This window comes from Cricetulus griseus, chromosome 8 (genome assembly GCF_003668045.3).
Source record: "Cricetulus griseus strain 17A/GY chromosome 8, alternate assembly CriGri-PICRH-1.0, whole genome shotgun sequence".
Lineage (NCBI taxonomy): Eukaryota > Metazoa > Chordata > Mammalia > Rodentia > Cricetidae > Cricetulus > Cricetulus griseus.
Genome location: NC_048601.1, coordinates 36,242,420 through 36,259,040, shown reverse-complemented (window position 1 = coordinate 36,259,040; position 16,621 = coordinate 36,242,420). Strand labels below are relative to the sequence as shown.

The following is a 16,621-nucleotide window of genomic DNA, read 5'->3' as shown; positions in this document are numbered from 1 at the left end:
GCAACAGTTCTGAAATGTCTTCCTCTGTCCAAAGCTTCAGAAGGCCTCTTTTCCTCCTCTTTAGGTTATGCCTTATTTATTAGTTTGTTTTTATGGCTTTTATACCTAAGCCTTGAGCTTTTCCAGGGCTGGGCTTGGCTCACTTTAGTCCTCACATCTTAGGACTTGGTACAGTTCCTGGTGAAGGGTTGGCTCCTCACCTACCATTTGTTGAATGCATTGACCCTTTGTGTCTTCCAGACTTCAGCAATACTGCATGTTGTGTGCAAATCTGTCACCGATGTGGTCCTGGGAAAAGGAACCGCAGAAAACAGTAACTCAACATGTCTATCACAGAAATAGATTTCTGGGCATTGGGATTAGGTTTATTTCACTCCTTCCATAGAATAGTTCACTCCATGGTCAACAGCTCCCTGGCAGAGGAACATGGCATTCTAAGTGTTTCATAGGAAAAGCTCTGGGGTACTCCCATTGTTCATTGAGTGTTTTACTTCCCTAGTCTTGGTGTGATACAACATTTGTTTTTCTTTTTGCAGCCTGGTGGATGATCGTTGTGTTGTGCAGCCAGAAGCTGGGGACCTTAACAATCCACCCAAGAAATTCAGAGGTAAGGTTGTAGCTCTGATGCAGTGGTCATCTGGACTTCCTTGACAATTTATGAAGAGTGTTCCTGTGACTGTGAGGGCAACTGGCCCTCCCTCCCTCTGTTCCTTCCTGCTCCCATCCTTTCTTCCTTCCTGTGGCAACCTTAGGTTTATTTACTTAAGTATATTTGTCAAAATCAGATTCAAGTCCTGGCATTAAAACTTCTTGAAAAAATGTGTAAATAAATTCTTAGTCAAGATTGGCATGGCTTTTATTAGGGCCTTAGTTTGTCTACAGAATATGTGTTGCCAAGTGCTATTCATCTGAAAGTTTTTTGTTAGCATAGCTATTTCTCCAAACAAATGGGATTTAAGGATCCAGTCACAGGGAGCATGGGCTATTTCAGCAGATCTCATGATCCCTCTTAGGGCCTTGAGAATTCTTAGCTGTCTTACCTGGAATGAGATGTTCTTGATTATTGAACTTGTACTTGAGCTAAATGGGCAACTTTCATCAGGGCAACTTTCCTATTAATGCCACCTTCTGTAGCCTTGTGTTTTTAAATTTTCTCAGAATGTAGCTCAGTTTATTGCAGAGAGTGTTTGAACTGTAGTTGGAGTCTTAGATGTCATCTCTTTGCTTCTGTAGGGACAGTGGTAGTTAAGTGATTCTCAGTTCGAGCCCCATCTTAGAATTACCTAGAGAAACTTTTCCATTCCATAGATGCTCTGGACCAATTAAGTTAACCCTAGAGGGAGGGCACTGTTTTTTTGTTGGTTGGTTGGTTGTTGTGTTTTTGAAATAGAATCTCATTATGTAGTTCTGGTGGTCCTGGAACTTACTATGTAGACCAGGCTGGCCTTGGGTTTACAAAGATCCACCTCTCTTTCTGTCTCCAGTGCTGGGATTAAAGGTGTGTGCCACTACACACTGCCCCACACTAGCATTTTTTAAGGCTTCCAAGGTGGTTGAAAAGTTACATTTATTATTTATTTGTTTATTAATTGTGCATGTGTACATGTATGTGCCACCTTTCGAGGAGGTCAGAGGACATCTTGGTTTCCTCCTTTCAGCTTGTGAGTTTGAGGGATTGGACTCAAATGGTCAGGGAGACCCATAAGACATTTTTTCTCCTTAAAACAAGGAGAAGTGCTTCTTTAATGAGCCCCTACTGAGAGTGTGGCTCAGACCACTGCAGACTTGTGTCTGTTGGATCTTGAGTCCAATGGCTTGACCACTTGGCCATCCTGGTGACACAAGTGATTCTTCTATGTCGTGGGGTTGGGAACCCACAGACTTAGGTATTTGACTCATGGCCTCAGTCACAGGGGGTTCAGCACTTTCCGGATGTAGATTCTATCATCTGCATTCTGAATTCTTTGTGTTGAGTGATTTAGAAACCGTTTGACTCCTTTGGATGAAAGCTAAAGAAGTTAGGATGAAATTGAAGACGGTTGTTCAGATGGAAAGGGGCCATTTGGATGCAGCATGGTGTTGAGCTGGATCCAGTTGGCACAATGCTATCAGGAGAATGTTTTCACCTGAAGATGAGGGAAAACTATTTTAAAAACAAAAATGAGCCATAGAAACTTGCAGCAGCTCTTGCTTCTGCTGAATTTTTTCTTCACAATCCCTCCCCCATGGCCTGTTCTTAAGCAAAATCTTGAGTGAGGCAGAAATGAAAGATTTTATCTAATGACCGCAATGTCACTTAGAGAATTAATTCCTGGCCCAACATTGGTCACTGTGCTAGGAGAGGATGCTATCTGTGTTAGCTCAGTGGGAGGGTCCTATCTCTTCTGTACTGGACAGGGATGGATTAGACCCAGACCTGAGCATCTCACCTATGGTCACATAGCTTCAGGCAGATGGAAGTAGGAGTTTGGATCTCAAGTTTGACTGCACAAGCAAATCACCTGGAGAGCTATGAAACATACTAATAACTGCTCCCACCTGCTGTGTTCCTGATTTTATTGGGCATTGGGGTTTTCTAAAGCTCCCCAGGTAATTCTCTTGTGCAACCATGGTTAAGAATCATTGCTAATATCTATAAGCTACCAATTTCCTTGCTGAGGGAAGGGCTAATCTAGGCTTGGCTTAGATTAGTTGGTACCCAGAAAAGGGATGCTGGTCAGGAGCAGATGCTGGGTCCTGGGTCTAGTAGGACCTCTTGTTCCAGCTCAGCTTTGGGGGTCAAGACAAAGCTGGAAGAGTGCAATGAATAATGATAACCAATGGCTGTTGATTATTTTTTTAAATATTGTCAAATATTACTTTTTATTTTTAAGCTAACAAAATTGTATATATGTATGATTTGAAATTGGCAGAAGTTGTGGAATGCCTAAATTGGGCTAATTAGCATGGATTTCTTCATGTTGCTTTTGTGATGCGAGTTCCCCAAATTTACTCTGAGGTTTTCAAGTGTTTACTTTGTTGTCGTCACCATGTTGTACAATAAATCTTTTGAATCTGCTCCTCCCACCTAAGTGAGATCTATAGCTTTTGACCTTATTCAACCTCCCATCTTTTTTTGTTTTGTTTTTGTTTTTGTTTGGTTTTTTGAGACAGGGTTTCTCTGTATTGTTTTGGAGGCTGTCCTGGAACTTGCTCTGTAGACCAGGCCTGCCTTGAACTCACAGAGATCCGTCTGCCTCTGCCTCCTGAGTGCTGGGATTAAAGGTGTGCGCCACCAACGCCCAGCTTCAACCTCCCATCTTAACCCCAGTACCCAGTAACCTCTATTCTACTCTCTGCCTCTCTGAGTTTAAGTTTTTACAAATAAAAATGATCATACAGTATTTATTTTTTTGTGCTTGCCTAATTTCATTTAACATTATGTCTTCCAGTGTTTTTTTGTTTTTTTTGTTTTTTTTTTGTTTTTAATCACAAATGATCAAGTGACAGGATTAGGACATTTAAGTAAATAGGATCAGTGCAGAGGAAGTCAGCAGCTATAGAGATTTCCCTGGCAGCAGGGTCAGAGTGGCTCTTGCTTGACTGCGGCGTCTCTGGTGGCTGGTTTGAAGAAACTGTTTTGAAATCAAACCAACAGTCTGGTAGAGGCCATTTGGAAATAGCCAATCTCCTTTTATGTTCTGACTTAGTTCTACAGGTAGGAATGAGACATTGACTTGGTTTATTGATTTTCTAGGTAGTTTTTTTTTTCTTCTTCTTTTTTTTTTTGTGAACTGCTTTGTACTAGTGGGGAAATCTGGCTCAAAATAAGTGGTGCTGCAGGCTTTGTAAATATAGGTCACAACTTCCTAACCTCTGTGTGCTAAGTTTGAGCTCTCTGCATGCAGGTAAGAAGCCTGGCCAATAACCTCTGCAGGCTGCTGCAAAGCTGGAGAGATCTCCACCTTGGACTTGGGGAGGAAATACTTTAAATTTTTTTTGAAAGCATCTCTTCAGTTGTGGTGCCGTCTACTTCAAGAATTTAACCCCCAGAAGTGAAGAAAAAGATCTCTTTTTCGGAAGCCTGTCCAACTATAAGTACATTTTGAAGATGAAGGTCATTTTTGTGGTTTAGAAATTGTGCACAGGGCAGATGGGCAGTTTGTAGGAATTCCTGCTTCATTCGGTATGGATCCTTCATGCCTTGTAGTTGACAAACACATATGGAAAAAGAGAGATGCTGGCAAGCAGCCCAATGGAATGATGGGGCCTTTATCTGAACAATCAGCAGAGCTTCGTTGAGTCACTTGGATTTGCTTTAGTTTCCATTGTTGGCTTGCCAACTGCTTTTCCATATTGAGAACCGTTATAAAGTGTTCTTTAGTAGATGGAAATGGGAGGGAGCCTGTTTATGTTTTGCTCCCCATGACTTCTGACTTTGGGGTTCTAGTTTTGGGAGTTCCTTCTGAGCTTTGCAACCCTGCTGTTTAAGAACATGGAACCTTAGACCAGTGAACTTTTCTGGGAACCTCTGTGACCTGGCTGTCTCAACTTTAATAAGAGATAAATGTGTGTGAATAATTTAGTTTTTGATGAAATTCTGTGAGTTATGACAAGGTAAGTGGACCTGGAAGACACATTATGGCAGTGAAACAAGATAGAGACAGATAGGAAAAGACTGTGCTTTCACTCAAGGGGAATCCTAAAAAAAATTATCTCATAGAAATTGAGAATTAAGCAGTGGTTAGTAGAGATCACAGAGAATATAAGGAGTGAAGATGAGAGGACTGGTCAACAGATACAAGGTTAGAAGGAATAGGGACTGGTGTATTCTAGTGCAGAATAGGGTAACTATGGCTAAGAATCCTTCAGTGGGTGTTTTCAAATACCTTGAAGAGATGATTTTGAATATTAGTACTAGGAAGAAGTTACAAGGGCTAGGATGTGGCTCCATGGTAGAAATCTTGCTTCACATGTGTGAGGACATGGATTTGACCTCTTAGTTGCACAAAAAGAAGAGAGAATCAAGGTGGTAACTATTTAAAGTGACAAATAAACTAAGCACACCAATTAGATTATAAGGCAATAAATATATGAGTTGAAACATAATATTGTACCCCTGCTATGTATCACGAATAAAAGCAAAACAGAAACACTAACTTGAAAAAGAGTAATTTAGTGCTTAGTAAGCCTTCATTATGCTTACCTTTTCAGTTCTCGCTCTTAGACAGAACCTGGTCTTCATAAATGGTAGCAGATGACAGGGAACTCTATGTGAGTCCTTCAGTGAAAATGAACATTGTCTACCATTACTCTCTTATCTTATAGTGTTGTGGATATAAGAGTGTACACATGGACTCTCGTGCTTAGATTCGAGGCCCATTGCTGTCCTGTATAAGTTGAGTGTTCTTGAGAGACTATGTAATTTTCTGATCTTGCCCACCATTAGAATGGGGGATTTCCTTCCTTGCAAAGGTAATAGAATTGAAGAAAAATGTGGAGAAATAGGGTGATTAGGTTGGGCCACTCCTTAGGAACGCTTGCAGAAAGGTTAAGTATTGAGTGCCCTTGATTTTCTCTGATGCTTGCAAGTGCATTTCCAAAATGAATCTCTCTTTTCATGCATTTTATTTTCTTGATCATATCCCCTGTCCCAAATTTTGTAGGGAAAAAACCAAACTTTTACATCTGCATTTGAACTGTGCCATTGCCCTCTGTGTAATGACAAGAAATAGCTGAAATCTGGAATCATTTAGGTACCTTGGTTCTTTTGTCAATATGACACCATTTGAATGTGTTAGAGTCTGTGCATGGTGGGGCAGAATCACTGTTGTCTCTGATGGGTGTTAGCTTTGCCCACAATATAGGAAGAATAAGGAAGACAAGCATCAGATTGAAACCAGGAATAGAAACTTTGCGGTTAGTGAATTCCTTTCTCTGTATTATCTTTTGCTCTTCCCATCTCTCCACATCCCTCCCCCTTCAAGATACTAAATATAAAAAGCACTTTCTATAAAGGAAAGATAGAAACTGACAGCCAGTCCCCATTTTCATCTTGGGCCTCTGCTCCCTTCACATTAATAACTTCCAGGGTTGTTGGAGTAGAAAGAAGGAAGCCCAGGCTTTGAGGGAATCCAACAGGTTTTGGAGTTGGTTACACCATTAATTGTGTAACCTCTTTCCCTCCTGGGGCAATGGCAAAATTTTTGTCCTTCAAACTTTCACTGTAAGATACCAACCTTGGCCTCAGATTCTTGACCTTGGACCAGTGTTACCATATCAGCATTACTAAACTGCAGCATTTATAGTTGTAGAAACTGTTGAGCTTCTGAAAAAAGTCCTTTAGAAGAGAAGTTTACATTTAAGGTGAGAAAGCCAGACATGGTGGTGCAGACCTGTAATCCCAGAACTTAGACTGAGGGAGGACGATTGGGAGTTGAGGCCTGCTGGAACTACAGAGGGAGACTCTGACTCAGAAAGATAGAAGCGAGGAAGGGCAGAAGGGGGAAGAAGGGAGAAGGTAGGGGATGTTACTGAGATAACATTGTGTACCAACTGCTGGCTCTGCTGATGGGGGCAGGTGGGATGATGGACAGCACATTAAATTGAACATAGTTTCCAGTGCTTTTATGAATCTTAGGGTTTTCTGGAGAGACAGACCCATGTTATATTTAACAGTCAATCACATTGATAGACTGTCCCGCGCTACCGTCTCGCCAGCAAAAACGACGCGGCACACTCCTCAGGATCCTTCTGCAGTAAAGCTTTAATGCGTCTTGAGAGGGCGAGCATAAGCTTACAGAGCAGAGACTCTGAACTCCCAAAAAACCCTCCCTTATATAGGCTGGCAACCGTCGCCTCAGAAGTGTTACTCTCTGACTGGCTGAAGCTCGTCGGACCATATGACGTCACGGGAGGGGCGGAGACCAAGGGCTGGAAAGTTACAAAGTTACCTAGTGCGCATGCGCACTAGCTTGTAACGGCTCCTTACAATAGACCATCTATTTTATGCAAAGCGTTGTCCTGATGATGACTTTGTGTATGTGAGACCCTCTTCCTTGGGCTAGATATTGATATTTCCCTTATGCAGTGGAGGAAATGGAGGCTCCAAGCAGTTGAGTCAATTGCCCATAGGCAGTCAGATGCCCCTTCCTAGGCTGGTTATCATTCATTCAACAAACATCTATTGGTTACCTTCCATATGTCAGCCATTTTATACTCCAGGGAGAAAAGTTATTAGCATTATCTGGGAAGACATCTGTTACTGCCCCGCAGCAGTTATATATGCAAGAAGGGTAGTGCGAAAAGTATTTTCCTATGTTCTACTGGGCAGAGTAGATAGGTGTTGTCACTCTTCATATGTGCCTTCTCTTTAGTTCTGCAGCACCTCCCCAGAGCAGGGCACATCTGTTTTATACCTAATGCTCTTGAGGCTAGCAGATGTTAGGAGCTGGTCCAGTGTCATAGCAGGTCTGAAGGTGAGCATCTTGAGGGCTGGACTCTGCGCTTTTCCTCTCTTTCACCTGCAGATTGTTTTCAACTCCTGGCACATGGGTTCTCTAAGGGCATGATCCTTGTCACTGGCATAGTTTTTAATTGAGAACAGACAAGAGGTTACTTTTCTGTTCTTATGGTCTTCCTAGCTTTTACTTAGAATTATTTCAATGAGAAGGATTGTTAGGAAGGAAGGAAGACCTGGGCCCTTTGGCATAATGACTCTTTAACTGTTCCCAACACAAGGTCAGGAGTATGTATAATCTCCATGTAATTTGGGGCTGATTTGTAGGCCCAGTAAGGCTCCATTCCAGGGCAGTGTAGCCCAGTGTGTAAGCATTTCATCTTGGGTGTTGGCTGAAAGTGTCTGGTCCCTTAGCCTGGATCCTACATGAGACTGATCTCCAATAGGAGTCTAGCTATTGGGATGATCCTGAAGAAGAGTATGTTGCTTTCCAGGGTGAGTCCCTCTGAGGCCCAGTGCATAACTATGGATCCGAGGTGCAGGCTTGTGGCCTTTCTACTTTTGCCAGATCCCCTTGTTCTCCATTTCCAGAGTCCTTGCAGGATGCCAGTCTCTTTGTAAGGGCTCTTGGAGATTTAATAGGCTGGTTCAGTGGGGAAAGAAGGAATGAAGTGTTTCAGATCTGGTCCATGCACTTTGCAGTTGGCCTTGAAACTACCTGCCCACTTTGGTAGGTGTCTCTACCAAGAGCGGCATATTTCAAGGTCTGTGCTACAAACTGTCAAAACCTTCAGTTAAGGTAGGACACAGAGGAAAGGATACCATCTGAGCCAAAGCTAGAAAAAGCTGCTCCATTATCTTGGAGGAATCATTCTGTCTTTATGTATCAGTTCCCCCATTTGTTAAGTGCTGTTTAAATGAAATATCTCCTCAAATCCCTTCTGATCTGAAACATTGCAGCCAGGACTGGAAAGGGGCAGGTTAATATTTCACAAGAAAGCATTGGTATTCAGGAGCCTCGCTCTGCTTAGAAGTAGATCCCGATTTCCTTGGGATTACAAGTTGTCTCTGTCAAGATAAGGAAACAGCCAGACTTCACCCTGGGGCCAGAAGGAGACACAGCCAGGATCTTGGGTCACAGAGGTCTTTCAGGGTGACTAAAGCAAGCTTACTGGCTTAGCTTTTCTTTCAAACCCTGCTCCTTTGCTGCACATTGTTTTAGTTGTTGCTAAGCAACAGCCCCCCCCCCTTTGGCAAGGCATCCAAGGAATGAGCCCATATCTTATTTAGTTTTAAATACCTACATGCAAAGGGGAGGGTCGAACTTAAATTTTGTTTGTTCTTCTGATTCTAAGCCATTATAGAAATACAGAACTTACTTTTTGCCTGTCTTGTTAAGTAAAGGAGAAAAGTCAGTCTATTTAAGGTACGCGTCAGATACATGCCACAGGGCGTATTGAAGATATGGCGCGTGCTTGAAACTGCCTTGTAGGAGAGGCTCTCACAACTTGTTCTTTATTCACAAAGTCAATTCAAATTTAATAAAAAGATTAGTAGGTTTTTGTAATCTTCACTTCAGATTTGCTAGCTTATCTCAATCTTGCACCAGTAGACTCCATTTAAAAGGAACAAAGCTGTAATTTAAATCAATTCCCTGGGCAACCTAGAATGCGTCTAGGGTATTATACAATCAGTGGAGCTGGCTCCTGTAGCTTGATTATTGCAGGAGTCCCACACACTCCTGCCAGCAGCTCCCTGTGTTTCTGTCCACTTTTTGGAAGATATGTGTGTCTGAGGTCCCTCCTATAATGAGTGAGCATGGGTATTCTCATGCCCTGAGTCATTCACTTTTGAATATTTGAGTCACCCTTGGAAAATAGAACTAAAATGTCTGTTTCATATTCACTTACCCTAATAGTTAATTCACTTGCTAATGGAGAATAATTTTCAACTGTGTACACTGAAAATGTTCCCAGCAAAACAAATATGATTACCATGTCATCTAATTCAATCCCACTGATGCGATGTGGCTTCCTTCATTGAAGAACAAATGGATTTTGAAATCCCAGCCAGTGTAATTGGGTCAAATTGTCATATCATTGTATGGTTCTTCTGACAGCAGTATATAGTGGTTGATTAAAGTCTTTTCTTTCGGCAGAGAGTTTAATAATCCTGTCTTGAGGGCATCAGTGAAGACAAACATGAGGTGAATCACTTGAGCTTATGATAACTTTGTCCCTCCCTCGTTTGACAAGTGAGGAAACTAGAGCTGTGTAACTAGTGTGCTGGGGCCAGAGAATGATGCTGTGTCAAAATTGGGGTCAGAATGTACCCAGAGTTTGCTTTTACTCTTTGGGATCATGGATTAAGACACACACACAAAAGTTTTGTTCCATCTTGCTTTGTGAGTAACCTGCCTTCTATAAATACAAATAAATGGTTCTGAGTGCTTTGTAAGTCTTTAATTAAATTAGTTAAATCAGTTTATTTAATTTGTACAGTTTCCTTTATATACATCGGTTTATTTAGTCTTAGAACAATTCTAAAAGGAAGGTGCTCTTTTATGGATGGGGAGGCTGACATACAAGATGTGGAATGTTTTGTCCAATATCATATACCTAGAAATGACAGAGCCAGAATGGAGAACCAGGCAGTCTGACTCCAACACAACTTTTGTCTTGTGTGTGTGTGTGTGTGTGTGTGTGTGTGTGTGTGTGTGTGTGTGTGTCTCCTTGGGAGAATCATTCCATTTCTCTCAGTTGCCTCTGCTGTGAGCTCCCCAACTATGTTATTCCATGCTGCATCTACAGACTAGAGATACATTCTATCTATAACCCTGACCTTCCAGTATAGTGTTTATTACAGCTGTCTTCTACTTTTGTCTTCCCACCTAGCCTTTGGAGCATGTGGAAGTCCCACACATTGCTCTGTCTGTTTGGCCCAATGCTTACAATGTTGATCCTTACTTAGTAAAAGCCAGTTGAAGAGGAGTCAGTGTTTTCCCTGGTATGACATTTCGTGGTTCCCAGCCCGACTGTGTTTTCATTGATGACATTTCAAGTCAACTGGCCTCCAATCTTTTCAGTGTGCTGTCTCATACTGTAATCTCTTTCCAAAAGACATGAATCTGGTAGTTCTATAAAGGTGTGTCTTCTCCTGAGAAAGTGGGCTGCAGTTGGTCTTTTCACTTTTTGCTACATGATTGGTCCTGATTGGCCCCCAAAGGCTCACATTTTAAGGCTTAGGTATTACAATAACTCTTCCCGCCAGCTTGGTCCCAGTGCCACGTCAGCCCCAAATAACACACAGAGACTCTATTAGTTACAATGCTGTTGGCCAATGTCTAGGGCTTCTTATTGGCTAGCTCTGCCTTAAGTATTAACACATAACTATTAATATATGTATTTCTACAAGGTCTTACCGAGAATGCCAGACTCATGCATCCTCTCTTCCTGGGACCACATGGCGACCTCTCTTACTACATTTCTCAGAATCCTCCTTGTCTCCTAGTCCCGCCTATCTTGCGTTCCTATTGGCCAACAGTGTTTTATTCATCAACCAATAAGAGAAACGTATGTACAGAAGACTTCCCCCATCACTTGGGCAGCAAGAATGTGGTGGGACCTTAAGAAGTGTGGCCTAGTGAGAAGGAAGACTTTAGGTCTTTTGTAGGGCTGGGAGTGGGGTAAGGGATGTCCTGGACTCTGTGTTCTCTTTCTCCTTTGTTTCTTACTGAGTTTCCTGCTCTATCACATGTTCCTGCTGTTGTGTGCTGCCTTGCTGCAGAGATAACCACTCATGAGCTCCAAAACTGTTAGCCAAACAAATCCTTCCCTTTTATGAATTGATCATCATAGGTGTTTGTGTTCTTGAGAGGAAGCTGATCCATCCTCAGAGGGTTTTTTGTTTTCTTGTCTTTTAATATATGACATGCTGAATCTCTTGCCCCTTTGAAGTTTACAGTTTCAAGATTACTTGACTGCCTTGTAGCTGGCCTTCTGGTAGGGCCATATGTTCATTGAATAGCAATGGTTAAAACAACCCTGTGATGGAGGTGGTGTTAATGTCCCTATTTGACAGTTGGGTGCTTCACTCTAAAGAGGGTGGGGAACCAGGCTGGACTTGTAGTTGAGCCCACATCTGTAGAACTGCAGAGTGCCTATTTGTAGAGTGTGTTTGTAGAGTTGTGCTGCTCAGAAGCCATCTGGGGTCTCTTGCTAAAACCAAATTGAACAGGCATGGTGTTCAGTGGGAGTAAAGCTAACTCAGGGCCAGCAAGGGCCTAGGTCTCAAATCAACAGTGCAAGACCACATTGCAGACAAGCTGTAGCAGCACCTGTCATCACATGTGTGGCCACACACCCCTCCCTTGTTTGGCCACTCCCACCTTTGCATTCTTTATGCCTAGGTGTAAGGACTGTTTGATCACTTCACTGCCACCGTGGGTGTCAGTATAGGATTGAGGGTGTCACCTGGCTACTTGGAGCTACTTGGTGACTTCCTAACTCTGCTTTGGATAGACATACTGTGTTCCAGGGACAGAAGATCTGAGATGATACTTGGGGCTTTGTGAAGACACAATGATAGGTGCCTCTGCCTACTCAGGTCTGTGGGGCTTGGCGAGGTATGAACAGAGCGCGTTAGTTGTAAAAAGCTTGGTCCTGACTGTAAGTCCAGAGTGATTACTCCTGAACTCTCCCACATCCAGTTGTTTCCTCTGGTTCAAAAGGGACTGAGCATCTGTTGGAGACTCAGAGCAAGAATTTCTGCTCTGGGTCAGAGGTTAGGTAGATGTTCTCCTTTGGCCGTGTCTGTTTTTGCACCAAATGATCCAGCTGTTCTGTTTGGCTTTCTGTGGAAGCCCTATGGTTGGGACATGGATCAGCAAACAGCTGGAGGGAGTGTAGATACAACAGTCATGGGAAACCAAATGGGTTCAGTCTAGTTGGTGGAGAAGGTTGCAAAGTAGTAGAGCGATGGAATTGCTGAATATGTGCAAAGATGAATAAATAGCAAAAACAAAAGCCTTCCAAGTTAAGGTCCTGCTGACTGTGTTTGTAGTGAGCAAAGAATTGCTGTGGAGAATCAGTAAAGTGTCTAGGAGCCCTGGCTGTGGGGTCAGATGTGGATTCAAGCCTTTGCCTTGTCTTTTACTAGCGAGGTGGCTATGGACAAGCCTAGTAAACCTTCCAAGCCTTAGTTTCCCTACCTGGTGCTGATGAAGATTCATAAAATAGTACAGACATGGTGGTACTATTTCAGGATGACGCAGCACACATGAAACTCTTCCAACATATGTGGCAAAGCCCAAGTACACAACACCTAAAGCTTAATGCCTGAATATGCCATTAACAGCTTTCAGGGAATCTCTTAGACCAATATGGCTCTTGCCACATTAGGCAGAACAATCTTTCTGAGTTGTGTAGATTTTATTGAATACAGCAGTCATCAGGAGGGCATTCCAGATAGACAGTGACCTTTAGAAAGAAAGCCCTCATATGTTTTCTTGATCAGCCCCAGTAACTGATAGGTCATTTGCTTGTGATAGTAATCCTGTCTTCTGTATAGAATTACAAGCTTAGAAGAGAAAGAAGAGGAAGTTGTGTTTCTCTTATCTGAGCAGCAGGCATACTGAGATTATTGACACATTGAAGATAAAGCCAGTCTGGTCTTTCTCCAAAGCCACCTCTGTCTCTACCCGCAGGAGGTGCAAGTTTGGAGAGGTTTAGGCCATTTGGCTTGTGCTATCTGGCTCCAAGGGCAATCACACTTCTAAAAAGGATGTTAATTTATTATTTCTTCTGTAGCATTGACCAAAGTTAACAACGCTCCCTCTGAGGTGTTCACGGTTCATACATGAGGCCAAAATTATGCTCTTAATAGCATTGGTTGTGAATTAGTACAAGGAGAACATCCATAGGTTGGAGAACAAGACAGACCTCTTTAAAAAGACATTCTTTTCTCTCTGTGAGACCAGTAGTTGCAGATCAGTATGGAAAATTAATCTAATTAGTTGCAATATTAAGTTCAGAATTATTCCTTTTACTGAAATGTAGAAGTGTGTGTGTGTGTGTGTGTGTGTGTGTGTGTGTGTGTGTGTGTCTGTGTGTGTGTGTGTGTGTGTGTGTGTGTATTCATTCCAGCTTGGTATTTTTTCTAGGTACAATTCGGTTCCAATTTGGGTGCCTCTGAAATGTCTGGATATTTTATGCTGCTAAAATTATATGTGTCTAAAAATGTTAGTAGTGATGACACTTACTTATAAGCTGACTTGGGCTCATGCTAGCAAATTGCTGCAACTGAGGCCTTTTCCCACCCCACCGCCATCCCACAAATGTGGTATTTGAGGAAAAGGGAAGAAACAGAATAATCCAGTACAGGTTCAGCCATCAAGCGGAAGACTGTCTTGAGAATTTTGTTTTAGTCTTGTCGGCAAAAAAGTAGTGGGGTGTTGTTGCCATAGTTTCAGTGAAAAATTTGACCTTCGCTATAATAACATACAGTTAGAGGGAAACAGCTAACTGGTTTTCTAAAATTAGTATTCTCTAGTACATAAAGCAGTCAGAACAGAGTATTTAATTAAATATTATCCAAGGCTATAAAAGCCCCAGGGAATTCAGTCCTCTGACCTGGGTAGAGGAGGAAGGAAACCCATAATCCCCCTTGATTGTTTTTTTTTTTTTTTTTTTTCAAGCTAGGAGAACTCGAGTATTTTCGTTGTTGTTTTAATATTAGCATTTATTTTATTTTCAGAACTGTCAGGAATGAGTTTATACAGCTTTTTGAGAGAGCAAAACAGAGCATCCAGCATTATTTCTGGTTGTTTTTTTTACAAGGTACAGAATAACAAGGCATAGTGTGAAGGTGATGCTGAGCCAGGGTGCTGACGAGGTCACTCATTAAGGTCTGGTAGTGTGTTTAGTGCGAAGGGCAGTTATTTCCTGAGTGAAATCTTGGTGCTTTTGAGCAGAGTTCCAACTTGTTTCTAGACTCCTACTACTTTGAATGCTTAATGTGTCATTAAATGGAGCCAACATCTCCATGTTTAGGTACAGCTGTTTTCCACCTCCCCCAGTCCTCCAGCTCTGTAGTCCATTAGTCACTGAACAATGATAGAGCCCCAAACAATGATCCGTATAGAGATTATGCAAAATTTGGCATGCCTCATTAACTGCCTGTTAAGAACTACAGTAGTTTATCTTTCTGGAAATATTGGAACTATCATTAATCTTATGTCATCTTGGAAATGGTAAAGTTGCTTTCAGGTTTTGTAGTTTGGATTGAGATTTTCTGATCCTTCACTGACTTTTTTTGTCTTTTTGTTTTTTTTCCTTTCTTCCCCTTGACATGATTTTCCCAATGTAGCACTAACTATCCTGGAAGTCTGACCCTGAACTCTAAGGCCTGCCTCTGCCTCTGCCTCTTGAGTGCTGGGATTAGAGGCCTATGCCAACAGGCCCAGGCAAGGCTCAGTTGAGTGCTGGGTTTATCACTAATCCCCATGTTTTGATGAGTTTCCATCATCACAGCTCCATGTCAATAACATTTTAGTAAGTTTTCTCTCATATAATTTTTATGATTTAGCTTTGTAATTTTACCTTAAGATGCTTATTTAACAGAAGTTGAAGGGTGTAATATACTTGAGGGAAGATGAATTTTTTGTTTGCCTTTCCTCGTCTTGCCATTTTGCTTATTTCTGTACTGGAATCTTAACTATTGCAGTGGAAAATGCATCCTTGGCAAGACTCTCAGAAAAGTAGCCAGAGGTTAGTGGATTGTAAAAGTGCCTTGACTGCTTCTGAGGTCATCTACCTGAATGGAGAGGAATGCCCCCCCCCCGCCCTTTGGGAATTTATGATCTCCTATAGGGGGAGAGACAAGTGAGAATTACTCTTGTGGATTGTTCTTGGAGAATGTTGAATCTCAGACATGCTTTTATTCTATTAGGTCATTGTGCCCAAATAACCTGAATTCATCTTAGTAATAATAGCTTAAGAAAAGTGCAGTTGGAGAGCTCACTGGAAAAGCTGGGCATGCATTCTAAAGCATGTCCTGGTTTCCATTATGCGTATGTCCTCAGGCCCTTCCATTAATATGGATAGCTAAATTACTATTGTGAAGAAAAAAGACATCTAAGGGTAACTTGTGACAGGATGGCTGGTGGTATGGTAAACTAGAAAGAGCTCTTGATTTGGGGGTGACAGGCCTGTCTCTAAAATTTTGTTGGCTCAGATAATCTCACCTGAGTGACACTAAGGGTGGGAAGAGAGTGGTTGGAGGTCCACCCTTACTTTCTGTGGCCGTTTTGTTTCTTTGTCCATCTTCTGCTTTGTTTCCTTGTCCTGCCCCTTGTGGTTTTGATGAATGGGATTTTTTGAGGGAAGTCCTAAGAAGTTTCAGCCATTCATCATCTTTTCCCCTTATGTGAATGAAGACTTAACTACTGGTTGAGAGTCTCTCTGCCTTTAAAGGGCTGTTTCTTTTTAAGTCAATGCCCAAAGTTTATTTTTTGAAAATGCACTGTCATCTTAAGTGTTCTTATTTTGATAATCCCTGAAGGAATTTGTTTGTTCCCCAACTTCCCCCAGTGATGCCCCCTTGCTGGATGCCCAGAGCCTGTGAATGTTTTCCTTTCCTGGCAAAAGGGTCACAACAGATGTGAGGAAGACCTTGAATTCTCTTCTATTTCCAGTTGTTCCTGATAAATGACAAGGGAAGCTGAGGGGTTAGAGTTGGTAAGAGATATGAGGATTAATGTTTTGGGCATATGTAACTGCTCAACATCCTAACTACAGTAGTGATGACATGGATTTATATATATGTTTAGAGTCAAAGAACTGTGTCCCAAGCAAGAGAGTGAATTTTACTGTAAAAAAAAAAAATCATAAAAAGTTAAATTTCAGCAGTGGATTTTGCCAGTTTGCCTTATAATTTTTCTTCTTTTATGTATATTGAGGGTATGCTGGTATAGGATGAGAGTGATAAAACTGTTAGTTTACCAGTAAACTATCTCTCATTATGTCGGGCACTTTCTTTTTGTTTGTTAATGTTTTATATACTGAAGCTTATTTTAGCGTATGCTAAATAAAACATTGGTAACAGAATCATTTTTTATGGGTATAAATTTAACTTTTAAATTATCTGCCATATTTTAGAGATGTAGCTCATAAGCTATATCTAAGC

The 16,621-nt window shown here is 41.7% G+C and overlaps 1 protein-coding gene across 12 annotated transcripts in view; it reads left to right on the top strand.

Moving 5' to 3' along the window:
• Itpr1 (inositol 1,4,5-trisphosphate receptor type 1) overlaps window positions 1-16,621 on the top strand; it is a 342,412-nt gene that overhangs the window by 27,987 nt on the left and 297,804 nt on the right. For all 12 annotated transcript variants that reach the window (XM_035448428.1, XM_035448429.1, XM_035448427.1 and 9 more), the window contains one exon: window positions 537-607. In XM_035448428.1, coding sequence (XP_035304319.1) covers window positions 537-607 — 71 coding nt within the window. The remainder of the gene's footprint in view (window positions 1-536; window positions 608-16,621) is intronic.